Raw genomic sequence first — 14,750 nt, forward strand, 5'->3', positions numbered from 1 at the left:
AATTAAAACATTTCAAAACTTTAAAAAAATGCTAAAATTTTAGAAAGATATTAAAGATTTCAAATATTTTATTAAAGACTTTTTAAAGATTTCACAAATATTTTAAAATATTTTAGAAAGATTGCAATGATTTCACAAAGATTTAAAGAAAAGTTTAAACATTTCAAAGATTTCATAAGGATTAAAACAAAAATGTAAACATTTCACAAAGATTTTACTAATTCTAAAATGTTATAGTAAATTTAAAACATTTCAAAAAGTTTTTAAAGATTCAAAAAGATTTTAATTATTTCAAAATATTTCAAAGAGTTCACAAAGATTACAATGATTTTATGAAGCTTTAAACAAAAATTTAGAAATTTCAGAAATATTTTAAATATTCCAAAAGATTGTAATAAATTCAAAACATTTCAAAGATTTTATAAAAATTAAAACAAAAATTTTAATATTTCACAAAGATTTTACTGATTCTAACAGATTATAGTAAATTCAAAACATTTCAAAGCCTAAAAAAATTTAAACATTTTAGTAAGATTTTAAAGATTCCAAAAGATTGTAATAAATTTAAAGCTTTTCAAAGATTTCACAAATGTTTTAAAGTTTTTGAAAAAGATTGCAAATGATTTCACAAAACTTTTTTAATTTAAAAACATTTTAAAGATTGTAATGATTACAAAATAGTTCCAAGACTTAAAAATATTTTAGAAACATTTAAAGAAAAATGTTAATATTACACATGCATTTTAACGATTGTAATGATTTCAAAATATTTCAAAGATTTCACAAAGATAGCATTGATTTCACAAATATTGTAACAAAAATTCAATCATTTCGCAAAGATTTCATAAAAAAATAAAAATTTTAATGTCACAAAAATTTTAAAGATTCCGAAAGATTGTAATGATTTCAAAATATTTCAAAGATTGCACTTATTTTACAAAGATTTAAACAAAAATTTAGACATTTCAGAAAAATTTAAAGATTACAAAAAATTGTAATAAATGCAAAACATTTCAAAGATTTCATAAAAATTAACACAAAAATTCAAACATTTCAGAAATATTTTAAAGATTCAAAAAGATTATAATAACTTAACAACTTTTCAAATATTTTACAAATATTTTAAAGTATTTGAGAAAGATTGCAAATCATTTCACAAAAATTTTGAAATTTCACAAACATTTGAAAAATTGTAATGATTACAAAATATTTCAAAGACTTCACAAAGATAGCATTGATTTCATAAATGTTGGAACAAAAATTTAAATATTTTACAAAGCTTTTTAAGACTGTAATGATTTCAAAAAAATTTGAAGATTTTACAATGATTGAAATGATTTCCCAAAGATTTTAAAGATTTCAAAAGATTGCAATAAATTCAAAAGGTTGAAAAGATTTAAAAATATTACATAAATATTTTAAAACTTTTATAAAGATTTAAACATTTCAGAAAGATTTTAAAGATTTCAAAAGATTGTAATGAAGTCAAAACATTTTTAAAAAATCATTAAGATTAAATTTTTTTAATATTTCACAAAGATTTTACTGATTCTAAGACATTAAAGTAAAATTAAAACATTTTTTAATGTTTATAAAAATATAAGAATCTTTAAAAAATTTTTAACATTTTAGAATGATGTTAAAATTTCCAAAAGATTGTATCAAATGATAGACTTTTTAAGAATTTCAAAATACTTTAGAAAAATTACAATGATTTAACAAAGATTAAAAAAAAACTTAAACATTTTCGAAATATTTTAGGGATTTCAAAAGATTGTAATAAATTCAAAACATTAAAAAGATTTCATCAAGATAGAACAAAAATTTTAACAGTTTTTTAGATTCCAAAAGATTGTAATAAATTAAAAACTTTTCAAAAATTTCAAAAAAATCTCATAAACATTTTAAAGATTGTAATGATTTCACTGAGATTAAAACAAAAAATTTACCAAAGATTTAAAAATATTTTACAAAGATTTAAAGAAAAATTTTAACATTCTACATGAATTTTAAAGATTCTAATGATTATAATATATTTCAAAGATTTTACAAATGTTGCAATGATTTTACTAGGATGTGAATAAAAAATTTAACCAAGATTTAAAAATATTTTAGAAAGATTTAAAGAAAATTTTAAATATTTCACATAAATTTTAAAGATTCTAATGATTTCAAAATATTTCAAAGATTTCACAAATATTTTAGAAACATTTTAAAAAAATTTTTTGATTTCACATAGATTTTAAAGATTGTAATGCTTTCAAAATATTTCAATGATTTCACAAAGATAGCATTGATTTCACAAATATTTAAACAAAAATTTGAATAGTTCACAAACATTTTTAAGATTGTGATTATTTTAAAATATTTTTAATATTTTAAAAAGATTGCAATGATTTCACCAAAATTCTAAATATTTCAGAAGATTTCAGAAAGATTTAAACATTTCAGAAAGATATAAAAAATTTCAAAAGAATGTATAAAACTACAGACTTTTTAAAGATTTCACAAATATTTTTATAATATTTAAAAAATATTACAATGATTTCACAAAGATTTAAAGAAAAACTGAAACATTTTAGAAATATTTTAGGGATTTCAAAAGATCGTAATAAATTCAAAACATTTCAAAGATTTCATCAAGATTAAAATAAAAATTGTAACATGTCACAAAAATGTTAGATTCCAAAAGATTGTAATGATTTCAAAATATCTCACAAAGTTTGCAATTATTTCACAAAGATTTAAACCAAAATTTTAACATTTCACAAAAATATTCAAGATTTCAGAAGATTGTAATGATTTCACTAAGATCTAAATAAAAATTCAACAAAGATTTAAAAATATTTCAGAAACATTTAAAGACAATTATAAAAATTTCACATAAATTTTAAAGATTAAAAGGATTTCAAAAAGATTTCAACGATTTTCTACAGCAAAATTCAAGAGCGATCAACCCCTCGATAGATATTTTTAAATATATTTTTACTTACAAGTTTTCTGTATCCTTCTCCTCGTTTTTATATGCCATTTGTTTGTCTCCTGAATTTTTAATTTCTTTTTCAGCTTTGACTGTCATATTGCACTCTATATTTTCCAGTTTTTTAAATTTCATCTATACGAAGATATACACTTAAAAAATGCAGCATTTCTGTAAAAAAATGTAGTAAAAATTTGCGTAAAGGTTAATATTGAAAGTGAAAAATTACTTAATATTCTGATCAAATTTAAATTCTAATTAATTGCACCAAGTAAAATTATAAGTTAAAAATTTTAATTTCTTTCATTCTAGGTCAACTGGATCAGACAAGCTTCCAAAAATTACACATCCTTGATAAATGAAGGAATCAAGAAAATTGTGCGTCAACAAAATATAACTGTAAATTAAATTCTCGTTTCTCGGTTCACCACAGTTCACCAGCAGTGGCGTAACTACAGCATTTGTGGGCCCGCTAGAAAAAAATGTTCTTCCCCGGTGCACACATATAAACCGTCTGCATATCGACAACCTTCCCCCAAAAACACGCTAGGTAATGTTAGGTGCTATAGTCAAAAGACCGCGAAAATTCAAATTAGATAAATGAAAATTTGCTATTTTTCAATGCAAATTCATAACCAAATTTTTTATTTTACTCATAAAACAAAGTTAAAATGTCAGTGATTTAGTTTAAAAAGATTAAATTTAGTATGTAAGTACTTGTCAATTCTTATTACAACTTAAAGGAAAATCCAGCAGAAATTCCAACTATTTAAAACAAAAAATTGCATTTTTTACAAAATAGATGAATTTTTAAACAAATAGATGATTTTTCAACCAAATACATGCATTATCTACTAAAAAAGACGAATCTTCAACTGCATATATGAATTTTCAAGAAAAGAGTTGAATTTTAAACAAAACAGGATCAATTTTTAACTTTAAAAAAAATGGTTTAAAAGTTAAATTTCAAACTACAAAAAAAGGCATTTTCAACTAAAATTATGAATCTCTAATTTAAAAAATGAATTATCAATAAAGTAGTTCATGCGTTAACCGAGAAGTTGAATTTTCAACAAAATAAGATAAATTTCCAACGAAAAATGTAATTTGTTGATATTTCAACCGAAGATTTTATTTCTAAATCAAAAACAGTTGAATTTGACCAAAAAGACAAATTTTCAATTTAACAGTTGAGTTTTTAACTAAAAACCGTAAGTTTTCTACAACAACAAAAACCGAATTTTCAAATAAATACTTAAATTTTCCAACAAAAAAATTAATTTTTCAAAAAAATAATAATAATAAAAAATTCAACAAAATACATTAATTTAAAATCAAGGGGTTAGATTTTGAATAAAAAATTTTTTTAAACCAAAGGTGGAATAGTTTCATTTTCAGTAAAAAAAAAATTATGATGAATCTTCAACAAACAATAAATTTTCAATAACGTACTCTCCCAATCAAATAGTAGTTCTTTTTTAGTGGAAATATGTTTTAGTTGAAAGTTCAACTAATTATTAAAAAATGTATGTATTTTATTTTAAATGTCTACTTTTTTGTTAGAAAAGCAATTTTCTCCTTTACAAATTCATCTTTTTGATTGAAAATTAATTTTTGTGGTTCTAACGTAAACTTTTTTAATTAGTTCTTTTTTGAAAATTGATCTTTTTTAGTTGGAAGTTCTGTATTGAAAAAATAATCTTTTTGGTACAAAATTATTCTTCTTGTTTAAAAATTCATCTTTTTGGTCGAAATTGCATGTTTTGTTTGTTCAAATTAAAGTAATTGGTCGAAATTTTTTTTTTTTTAAATAAATATTTTTTAACTCAAAATTTAACTACTCCCCCTTCTGTTGTGATTAGGCGTTTTTTACTTAAAAATTAATTTTTTTTTTAATTGAACTATTATCTTGAAAAATTGTTTTTTGTACATAATTAACTCTTTTAATTGAAAAATTAACTATTTTGTTGGAAATTCGCCTTTTTTGGTTGAATTCCACTGTTTTTTTAAATATAAAATTCAAAACTTTTTTAATAAAAAATTCAATTTCATGGTTGAAAGTAGAAATAAATTGCTAAACTTTGATTGTATTGTTTGGAGATTTTTGTCTTCAGTAAGAAATTTAATCATTTGTTTGAAAACTCTTATTTTTATCGGTCAAACTTTAACTGTTTATTGAAAATTTGTTTTTTGCAAATTAATTTTTTTAACTACAAATTTAAATAGTTGTAATAAATTGCTAAACTTTGATTCTATTGGTGCGAGATTCTTCTCTACAGCAAGAAATTTAATAATTTTTTTGAAAATTCTAATTTCTACCATTCAAAATTTAACTGTTTGGTAAAAAATTTGTTTTTTGCAAATCAATTTTTTTATCTAAAAATTTAAATATTCCATTTATGGCTGAAAATTTATATTTTTTGTTGTTGAAAAATGAACTATTTGTTTGAAAATTCATTTGGATTTTTGTTTAAATCTAATAAATGGTTAGAAAATTAATCTACTTGTTTAAAAATTAATCTTTTGGGTTAAAAATTAATTTATTCGTTTTTAAAAATAACTTTTTTTTTAATTTGTTTTTTTTTTCGCTTGAAAATGTCAATTTTTGAAATGAATGTTCTTGTACTTTGAAAAAATTCCTTTTTTTTAGAGAAAATTATGCTTCTTGTTTGGAAATTGATCTATTTGGTTGAAAATTCCTTTTTTTATTAAATTAATATTTTTAACTAAAAATATAACTATTCCATTCTTTGTAAAGAATTTATTTTTTCTAGATATCAATTGAATTATATAGTTGAAAATTCAATTTTTTTGGTAGAAAATTATTCTTGTTTGAAAATTGATCTTCTTGGTTAAATATGTCATTTCATTTGTAGAAAATTCGTTGTTCTTGGGTTTGAAAATAGATCTCTTCTACCAGCTTCTACTTTTAGTTGAAAGTTTAGATTTTTTAGTTTATAACTTACTTCTTTAGTTAAATATTAACATTTCTTTAATTCGTTCTTTTTCATTGAAAATTTTATTATATTATTTTGGGTTCGCAATTTTTCATTATTAGTTTAAAATTGAACTATTTTTTGTAAAAATAAAAATATATATTTACGTGTTTACTTTCAAACGTTCTTTGAGTAAACAATAATGTTATGAAATTTATAAGTACAAAAAAAAACTTATCAATAATTAAAATATTACATTTTTTTCTTTTGAAGCTGAATGGTTGACACTTTTACTTTATTTCATGAATAAAATATAAATTTTTATTATAAATTTATATTGAAAAAGAAGAGAAATTCATTTAGCCAATTTGAATTTTCGCGGAACTTTGACTAAAACCGCCAGCGCCATCTGTTGATTGGTGAACTCCCCACCCCCCGGCATCCATCCGACAAATCAAACAAATGTATATACTCTCACCAAAGATATTATAAACTCTCACTCTCTCCGGACCTAGGCTAATTGTTCCCCCTCCCTGGCGTAGGGGAGAGTGGATAGAAACTTAGAATGAAAGAAAAGAAAATGCATACAACATAACCTCAAACGCACGGATGTGGAGGGACGCTTTTCTGCAGGCTCTGGATTGTTTACGTTTTTGTCGTGATTTTATACTTTCTTTAACAATTGTTCCAGTTTCACTACATAATTGCAAAAATGAAGACAGACGAATATTATAATATAGTAAAAACAATTAAAGAGTTCAAGGGACTTTCAAAAGATTGTGCTAAGCTGTTAATTGAAAAATATAAAAGGTATAAGCATTTTCTCATTTGTAATAAATGCTAAATAATAAAAATACAAACAATTTGTAACAAATAATTGTCAAATAATTAAAATAAAATTTTCAGTGTAAACAAATACGCGCTTCTCAGTATTTTGGCTATAGAAGTGCTGCAACGAATGAAACGTGAACATCGATTTATATTTAGCGAGAAAAACGATTATTACAAACAGTATGTATTTTCTAAATTTATATAATTATTTAACATTAAGTTTAATTTTTAGCTTCTAGATTCATATCATTTTGGACTAGAATCTTCTGATTTTATGTTATGTCTGTTATTCAAATAAAAAATTTCATTTCTTTTTCAAGCTTTTTTACGGAGCAAATTATTAATTTGCTCCGACGCATTATATGCGAAATGCTCTAAAAACTGGGCAAATAAGAAGCTTCTACTTTGTATTTTAATTTTCGAGCGTGCATTTTTCATTAGAAACATTTTAAAATGCAATTGCAAAACTTAAAAATTAGTATAGCTCTTGAAATCATCAATTTTAGATAAAAAAAACTTCTGAAAAAATAATTTAAACGAAATTTTTACGTATACCGAAAAAATTTTAAAGTAATTTAAAATTTGAATAAATGTATAATAATGTGTAGTTGTTTAAAGATTTTGAAGCTTTTTAAGGATTTTTAAACTATTTAAAATAAAAATTATTAAATTTTTTATTTAAAAAGTGTTCAGTTTATAACAAAAATGTAATTTTTATTATCTTTTAGTTTAATCTTTCTGAAGTCTGAAAATATGTGGTAATATTTGTGCAATCTTTTAGGTTTATACAAAATATTCTCAATCTTTGTGAAATCTTTGAAAAAAATCATTTTTATTTAATCGATGGTAATATTTTTGAAATATTTGGTAAAATTTGTGACCATATTGAAATCTTTGAAATTTATCTGAAATCTTTACGAAATATTTTGGAAAGTTTTGTTCAATCTTTGTAAAATATTTTTAATTTATCTGAAACCTTTGCGAAATCATTTAAATCTTGGTGCAATCCTAAAAATCATTGTGAATCTTTAAAAAATCTTTACAAAATACTCGTATTTTTTAATATTCGATAATATTTGTGATATTATTGAAATCTTTGTAAAATTTATTAGCAATAGTTGATTTCTTAACCAAATTGTAGAATTTTCAAGCCAATAGGACAAATTTTCCACAAAATAGTTGAATTTTCAAGAAAAAAGTTAATTTTTAACAAAATAATGCAATTTTCTATAAATAAATGTGAATTTTCCAACTAAAAATGTAATAGTTTGTATATTTAAACCATACAAGATTTTAATTTTATATAAAAAACAATTTAATTCCTCGAAAAAATACTAATATTAAAAAAATATTTCAACTTTTTAAACAAAATAGATTTTTCAGCGAAGAAACAAAAAAAATTTCAACCGAATTGTTGAATTTTCAACTAGAATTCACAAACGAAAATTGTAATAGTAAACAAATTTTCTACAAAAAAAATAAAATCAAAAACAATTGATTTCTTTCAAAAAAATACTAATCTTCAATCAAATAATTCGTTTTTTTTTTGACAAAATTGTTGAAATGTCAAGTTTGAAGACAAATTTTCAATAAAATATGTAAATTTTCAACCAAAGAGATTAATTTTCAACTAAATTATTAATGTTTATCAAAAAAAAAAAAAAAATGAATTTCGAAGAAAGTAGTTGAATCTTCAACTAAAAAGATTTTAGTTTTAATAAAAGATCTCTACTCAAAAATATGAATTTCCAACAAAAAAGTTATTTTTCGACCAAGAATAATAATTTTATACCAAAAACCTACAATTTTAAGAATGTATTTTCACTTTTAAGCAAGTAATTTAATTTAATTTTAAATAAAAAAGATGAATTCTTAATCAAAATTGTAACAGTTTTTACATTTCAAAGCAAAAAAATTTTCATTTTAAATAAGAAACAGTTGAATTCGACCAAAAAAGACCATTTTCAACCAAATAGTAGAATTTTCTACAAGAATAAAAATAAAATTATTTATCGAAAAACGTAAGTTTTTATATTTTAATTAAATAATATTTTATATTATTAATAAAAAAAATTGATTCATCCAAAAAAGACAAATTTTCAACAAAATAGTTTATTAAAAAAAAAAAGATTTTTTAGTCAAGAACAAAAACAACAAGCTTTTAACTAAATTGTTGCAATTTCAAGCCTAAAGACGATTTTTCATTGAAATAGATAAATTTTAAAATGAACTGATTCATCTTTAATCGAAAAAATGAATTTTTAAGAAAGTAGTTGAATTTTCAACCATAAAATATTAATTCTCAACCAAAAATATAATAATTTCTATATTTCAACAAAAAAATATTTCGATTTTGTATAAAAAAACAATTGAATTCATCCAAGAACGATTTTCAGTAAAGACATAAACAAAATTTGAATCAAATTTGAATTTTCAAGTTTAAAATAAATTTTCAATAAAATAGGTATATTTTCAAAGAAAGAGATGAATTTTTAAGAAAGTAAGTGAATTTTCAAACGAAAAGCATGAATTCGCAAACGAAAAATGTAATAGGTTTGATGTTTCATAAAAAAACTTAATTTTAAGTTTAAAAAAAACAGTTGAAATCAGTAATTAATTAATTTTCAACAAAAATTCTCTGCATAAATGTAACAGTTTTTGAAATAATATTAAAAAAATTTAATTTTAAATCAAAAACAAATAAAATTAATCTAAAAACGACAAATTTTAAACCAAGCAATGAAATTTTTTACGAAAAAGATGAATTCTCTACAAAAAAATGTAATAGTTTTTATATTTCAATACAAAAAAAATTAATTTTAAATTACAAAAATTGAAGTCACCTAGAAAAGATTAATTTTCAACAAAATAGTTGATTTTTCAAACAAAGTAGATTTGTCAGTAATAGTTTTGATATTTCAAACAAAAAATATTTTAATTTTAGATAGAAAACATTTGAAAGCATAAAAAATGCATTCTCAACAAACAAGTTAATTTTCAACCAGTGCGCAATTTCTACCAAAAAGATGATTTTTTAATGAAAAATGCAATATTAATTTTATTTCAACCAAGACAAGATTTTTCACACAAATTAGATTTTGGATTCAAGCTAATAGTTTTGATATTTCCACCAAAAAATTTCAATTTAAAATTTAGAAAAAAAGAAACAGTTAAATTAATTTTAAAAATGATGACCAAAGAGGTTTTTGAGCCCAGAAAAAAAATTATTTAATTTTCAAGCACAAAAAAAAAATTTACAACAAAAGAGTTGAGCCATTAATTCAAAAATTAATTTGCAACAAAAATGGTTATTTTCCAATCAAATTGCTGAACTTACATCTAAAATTAATAATCTTAAAAAAAAAATGAATTTCAGGTTTATAGAAACCATTCGATCTGGAAAATCTAAAGGGATTCTTTTGAATCTCGCTAAAGAAATAAAGGCTCCCCCGGCTTTGTTAGCACGTCATATATTGAAACAACACTTGACTGAAATGGGAGAAAACAGTAAGTTTCATCAGATTAAGTACTTGAAAAACATAATTTTTTTAATAATCCTATCTGCAACAATCTAACATTAAATTATTCTTTCAGATTCACCGCCTGTCGTAAGCAAATTACTCAAGGACACTACTCTTATCCCAGAAAAAGAAATAGCTTACGAAATATATTTGGTAATTCTTTTTTCAATTATATTTTTATTATTTACCAATAAGAGAGAGAGCAATATTTCTCACAATTTGAAAGATTTTAAAAGAAATCAAGAAATTTCAAGAGCAGAGTGAAATTTTTAACCATGAAAATTAATTTTTTATCCAAAAGACTAGTTTTTGACAGAACAGATGAATGTTTAACTAAAAAAGACCAATTTTCAACACAATATAAAAAAATTATTGTACTCGAGTATTTATTCTCGCCTATGCGAAAATTCAAAATTATTAAGATATTATTTTAAAGGGTTAATTTTAAGTTTTTAAGATTTTAAAATAGGTAGTAAAAGAATCTGAAAGATATTTAAACAATTTCTTCAGCTTTAAATTGGTTTAATTTTGTAGAAATTTCAGTAGCTTTGAAAACAGTCGAAAATGATTAAAATCTTCCGAAGATTCCGAAAAGTTTAAAACAAAATTTACATTTTTGAAGATTTCGAACAAAAAATGAGAAGAATTTTTTTAAGTTTTTAGAGGTCAATAAAATTGTTTGATGATTCAGGGTTAAATTTCAAAGGATTTATTTTTTTTCATGAAAATGGGATTCTAAAAGAAAATTTAATCAAAATTACAAAATCTTCTATTAAAATTACGAAAGCTTTTAATTACAATTACAATTTTGTAAAAAAAATAAGCTTTTTATTAACTTGGAAAGGTTTTTAGGGGATCAAAAAAAATTCTCTACATTGCTGGGAAAATTTAAAGTTATTTTCTGATAAATTATTGGACAATTTTTTTTATTTTTGCAGAATTTAAAAAAAATTGTAGCTCAAGTTTAAAAAATGAACGAAAATTATACATGGCAAACAAATTTTATGTCATTCTAATGAGTTAATTTTAAAATTTTCTTTTCGTTATAATTATTTTCATGAATTTAAACTTAAGATTTAAGAGGAAAAGGGAATTTTCATATACTTCTTTTTAAATTAAACATAAACTAAAGTTTACTAAACACTTGCACTCAAACTTTATTTTAATGGAAAGAAATTTTATTATTATGGCGAAAAATCGTAACTATTTGGTTGCATTCAACTATTTTTGTTATAAAATAAAAAATCATTTTCGGCTGAAATATCAAATATAACGTTTTACGTCGAGAATTAATTTTTTTTAAATTAAAATACTTAGCTCCAAGTGGAACTACTTTATTAAAAATCCATTAATTTGGTTGACGATTCATCATATTAGTAGATAAACCTTTTTTTTGTTGGAAATTTAATTATTTTATTGAAAATTATGTGTTTTCACTGAAAATTTAACTCGTAAAATCGTACATGTTTTTGGTAAAAATTCGAATATTTTATTGAAAAATCCAGTGCTTTGTTAACCATTCGTCTATTTTGGTAGAAAGTTAATCTTTTTGGTTTAAAATTGATCTTTCTGGTTGAAAAATTAATTTTTCTTATTTAGATTAAATTTTCTAACTGAAAATCAACTATTCCATTTTTTTTTGTCGAAAATTGATAGGTTTTTGATAGAAGTTTAATCTTCTTGGTTAAAATTTTACATTGATTTGATTGGAAATTAAATTTTTTACTGAGTATTTAATTGACCTATTTTTAGTTAAAAATTGATCTTTTTTAGGTGAACATTAATTTATTTGTTGAAAATACATTTTTTTTTAGAAGAGTACTTTAATTAGTTGAAGGTTCATATTTTTTGTTAAAAATTAATTTCTGTGGTTCAAAATTTAACTATTTTGTTGAAAACTCGTTTTGCTTTTGTCTGAAAATGTACTTTACTAATTGAAAATTCAAGTGTTTGTAATTTTTGCTAGAAAATTTATCTTTCTAGTTAAAAATTCATGTACTTAAAAATTAAATTTTTTGCAGTTGAAAATTTACTAACTATTCAATTTTTTGGGGACAATTGATCTTTTTTGATGGAAATGTATGTATTTCTTAAGAATTCATTTTTTTATAAAAAAAATATATATTTTTAGTTAAAAATGTTTGTTTTTTTAAATAGAAAATTCATCTTTTGGGTTGAAAATTCCACTTTTGGTCAAGAATTCATATTTTTAGATGAAAATGTATTAATTTTGCTGAAAATTCGTTTTTTGTTGATTGAAATGTACTTTTCTAACTGCAAATTCAACTATTCTAGTTTTGGTTTGTAAATTTATATTTTTTAGTTGAAAATTTATATTTTTTGTTAAAACTTTATCTTTTTTTTGTAGAAAATATATATTTAGGATTTAAAATTGAATTGTATTATGTTCAGAATTCATTTTTTAAATTTATTGTTTCAATTTAAAATATAATTCTTGAAGTTATTTCAAATATATTTTTTTATGAAAAAAAAACTGTTTTGTTGAAAATTCTTCTTTTTTTTGGTTGAACATTTATTTTTCGAACATTTAAACTATTCTTGTTTTGCAATTTTTTGGTTCAAAATTAATCTTTTGGGTTGAAAATTCAACTAACAATTTTTCTTTTCTCTTATTCTTTTTATTAAATATTAAATTCTATTAATCTTTCTATTAATCTATTAATTTTCAAAAACAACAAAAACTATTTTTCAACAAAATAGTTAAATTTGCATCTGGAATAGTTAAGTTTTCAGTGAAGAAATTAATTTTTAGCAAAATAGCTCATTCTTCAACAAAGTAGGTGAATTTTCAATTAAAATGTTGAATATTTAACCAAACAAAAATTAATTTTTATAACAAAACTAACTCTTTGAGTCTTCAATCAAGAAAGACAAATTCGGAACAAAAAATTAATATTTCAACTAAAGGAGATTAAAATTTGTAATAAAAAACCATAGAATTCAACCAAAAAGAACGAATTTTCAATTAAACATATGGATTTTCAACTAAAATCGATCAATTTTCAACCAAAAACGGAAGAGTTGGATTTTCTGTAAAAAAAAAATGATTAAAAAAAAAGAAAGATCAACCAAATAGTTCAATAGATTAATATAAAGCTACTTTTATAAATGAAGAATCATTGTTACTGAATTTAATATTACAATTGAAAAAATGAAGCACGCTCAAAAAATTTCCCTGATTTCAAAAAAATTCCCTGGCATTTATCACAAATTTCAAATTGAATGGTTGAAAAAGTAAATATTTTTTACTCAAAAAAGATTAAAGTTTTCCGTTAAAAATACGCTTGTTTGATAGAAAATTAATTTTTGCGTTGAAAATTTAACTAATTGATTAAAAATTAAAAACGGCATTCAACGATTTTGTTGAAAAATCGTCCTTTTTGATTAAATTGAATTGTTTCTGATTAAAATGAAAATCTTTTCTGGATCAAAATATCAAATAATTTTTGTTGAGAATTCATCTTTTTGGGTTCAAATTTGTGTTTGATTAAAAATTGAATTATTTTGTTTAAAATTTAAAAATGTTGTGAAAAGTTAATACTTCTTGCTTGAACATTCAAATATTTGTTTAAAAATTAGCTTTTTAGCTTGAACATCGAACAATTTGATTGGCATTTTTTCATTCTTCACAAAGAAATTTTTTTCTATTCGAAAATGCAATTTTGGTTTGAAAATTTATTGTTTTCTGAAATAATTCAACCTTTTTTGTTTAAAAATGCAACTGCCTTTTAATAAATAATCTATTTGGGTTGAAAATGAACTTTTTTGTTGACAATTCAACAATTTGGTAGAAAATCAATGTTTTGGTTATAAATGCAACTGAATTCAACTCTTTTGTCTACTACTTGAAAGTTGATTTTTTTGGTTGAAGATTCATAAATTTAGTTAAAACTTTTTTTTCTGGTTGAAAATTAAAGTGATTGATTGAAAATGACCTTTTTTGTAGAAAAATCTTCTTTTTGGCTTGAAAAATTTAACAATTTGGTAAAACATTGAACTAGTACGTACAACAAACATTTTTGTGGAAAATTCGATTTTTTCAATTAGTAATTATTATTTTTTAACTTAAAATGTAAATATTTTTATTTTCGATTGAAGCCTTATATTTTAAATTAAAAATTCGTATTTTTTGGTAGCAAATTTTACTATTTGGTTCAAAATTGATGTATTTTGTTGAAAATTGGTCTCTTTTGGTAGAAAATGATTTTTCTTGGTATTGATTGATAATTATCATTATCAGATAAATATAAAATGATTCGGTTAAAAATTAACCTGCTTCGCCTAAGGATTCAACTATTTTGTTGAAAATTCATATTTTTTGGTTAATGCCAACTGTTTTTTTATTTTTAATAAAATTTGTTTTTTATTGAAATCTCAACTAATACATTTTTCGGTTAAAATTAATGTTTTTAGATTGAAAATTCCACTGTCAGGTTCAAAGTTAAACTCCTTTTTTTAAAG

General features: G+C 21.6%; 2 protein-coding genes across 4 annotated transcripts in view; one reads left to right on the forward strand and one right to left on the reverse strand.

Annotated features, from left to right (window-relative positions):
* Positions 1–14,750, reverse strand: part of LOC117173123 (protein O-mannosyl-transferase 2) — a 55,638-nt gene that overhangs the window by 29,708 nt on the left and 11,180 nt on the right. Inside the window, exons 1-2 of one of the 3 annotated variants that reach the window (XM_033361518.1) lie at positions 3,249–3,408; positions 2,994–3,151 (exon numbers count right to left, since the gene is read on the reverse strand). In XM_033361518.1, coding sequence (XP_033217409.1) covers positions 2,994–3,115 — 122 coding nt within the window. In that variant the 5' untranslated portion in view covers positions 3,116–3,151; positions 3,249–3,408. Of the gene's footprint in view, positions 1–2,993; positions 3,152–3,248; positions 3,409–14,750 lie in introns of those variants that run through there. The other 2 variants (XM_033361520.1, XM_033361519.1) reach the window with 2 other exon arrangements.
* The window catches only part of LOC117173124 (protein C15orf41 homolog), a 12,555-nt gene continuing 1,248 nt past the window's right edge, over positions 3,444–14,750 (forward strand). Inside the window, exons 1-5 of the mRNA XM_033361521.1 lie at positions 3,444–3,530; positions 6,432–6,726; positions 6,823–6,927; positions 10,124–10,254; positions 10,342–10,421. Coding sequence (XP_033217412.1) covers positions 6,629–6,726; positions 6,823–6,927; positions 10,124–10,254; positions 10,342–10,421 — 414 coding nt within the window. The 5' untranslated portion in view covers positions 3,444–3,530; positions 6,432–6,628. The remainder of the gene's footprint in view (positions 3,531–6,431; positions 6,727–6,822; positions 6,928–10,123; positions 10,255–10,341; positions 10,422–14,750) is intronic.

Source organism: Belonocnema kinseyi, chromosome 5 (assembly GCF_010883055.1).
Source record: "Belonocnema kinseyi isolate 2016_QV_RU_SX_M_011 chromosome 5, B_treatae_v1, whole genome shotgun sequence".
Taxonomy (NCBI): domain Eukaryota; kingdom Metazoa; phylum Arthropoda; class Insecta; order Hymenoptera; family Cynipidae; genus Belonocnema; species Belonocnema kinseyi.